The 1,636-nt window shown below is 47.1% G+C and overlaps 1 protein-coding gene across 2 annotated transcripts in view; it reads right to left on the bottom strand.

The window, feature by feature from the left end:
• Positions 1-1,636, bottom strand: part of LOC114609591 (chloride channel protein ClC-Ka) — an 18,876-nt gene that overhangs the window by 5,345 nt on the left and 11,895 nt on the right. For both annotated transcript variants that reach the window (XM_028753952.1, XM_028753953.1), the window contains one exon: positions 167-253. In XM_028753952.1, coding sequence (XP_028609785.1) covers positions 167-253 — 87 coding nt within the window. The remainder of the gene's footprint in view (positions 1-166; positions 254-1,636) is intronic.

Raw genomic sequence — 1,636 nt, forward strand, 5'->3', positions numbered from 1 at the left:
GTCTGTAGTCTGGCGCCTAACCTAGAAGGTGTCAGGCTGGTAACTGATGTTCCAGGCTTAGTGGCCACTTTAATCCAAGGAATAGGTTACCTCAGAGTTCCGTGCAGCTTTGAAAGAGGAACGTTGGCACCCCCCCCCACTTTGTCCACCCTCAAGACCCCATTACCTCCACCCAGGATACAGAGCCCACAGCTCTGCCCCGTGACGTCACGAACAGAGCCTGAAGGGTCAGCAGCTCAAAGAGACTGTGTGCCTGCAAGGGGATTGACAGGCAATGATGGAGTCAGGGAACACCACCCTCCTGCACACACACACACACACACACACACACACACACACACACACACACACACCCTTCTCTTGCCAGATGAGTGGAAGAGTCCAGACATCAGTGTCTAGTCTGACCACTAGGGGGAGCCAGACTCCACATAAGAAGCAAGGCCTTAAGCAGAAGGAACCCTTTGGTCCAGGTTACCTGGCCTCAGGGACATCAGGCCCTGGCAGAAAGCTTGGGGCCATAGCCAGGTTCCTAGGCTGTGTCCGTCACCCCACCCGCACCCGACGTGCCTGCTTTGAGAGGCTAGGTAATCTAGCAGCTTTCGCATAGGAGGGTGGGGGGGGAGAAGGGCCTCAATTGGGGTCCCTGTGTGATGCTCAAAACCTTCTTTAAAAGTTTTTGGTTGTTTAGTTTTTTAGACAGGGTCTCTCTATGTAGCCTTGGCTGTCCTGGGACTCACTATGTAGACCAGGCTGGCCTCAAACTCAGACAGATTTTCTTGCCTCCTGCCTCCCAAGTGTTGAGATTAAAGGTGTTTGCCACCATGCCCAGAATTTTTTTTTATGTGCATGGGTGTTTTGCCTGCATGCATGACTATGTACCACATGCATGACATGCCTCTAGGGGCCAGAGAGGGTGCTGAGTCACCTGGGACTGGAGCTGCCATGTGCTTGTTGAGAATTGAACCCTGACCCTCTGGAAGAACAGCCAGTGGTTCTAATGCTGCACCTTCTCTCCAGCTCCACGGGACGTTTCTAACTAAAGCACGCGTTTCTACCCCAAAGCATTCGTTCTCCAAGCTCCCTCAGGTCCCGATCTCAGCACCACGTCAGGAATCCTGGCGATGACCCAGGCTGGAGCTGCTGGGTGCATCTGCAGATGAATGTGTGTGTTGCATGTCTATATGTGTTGTATATGTATGTGTGTGTTGTATGTATGTACATGTGTTATGTGTGTATGTGTATATATGTACTGTGTGTATATTGTATGTATATGTATGTGTGTATATGTGTTGTGTGTGTATGTGTATATATGTGTATATTGTGTCTGTCTGTATGTGTATATATGTGTTGTGTGTGTATGTATGTGTATTGTGTGTGTATGTATGAGTATATATGTGTTGTGTGTGCATGTATGTGTATATGTGTTGTGTATGTGTGTGTATATTGTGTATATATGTGTATATATGTGTTGTGTGTGTATATGTATACTGTTTGTGTATATATGTGTGTATATGTGTTGTGTGTGTATGTGTGTATATTGTATGTGTGTGTTGTGTGTGTATATTCTATGTATGTATGTGTGTATGTGTTGTGTATGTATGTGTGTATATTGTGTGTTGTGTGTGTATATTCTGTG

Source organism: Grammomys surdaster, unplaced genomic scaffold, assembly GCF_004785775.1.
Source record: "Grammomys surdaster isolate TR1022 unplaced genomic scaffold, NIH_TR_1.0 125977, whole genome shotgun sequence".
In the NCBI taxonomy this organism is placed as follows: domain Eukaryota; kingdom Metazoa; phylum Chordata; class Mammalia; order Rodentia; family Muridae; genus Grammomys; species Grammomys surdaster.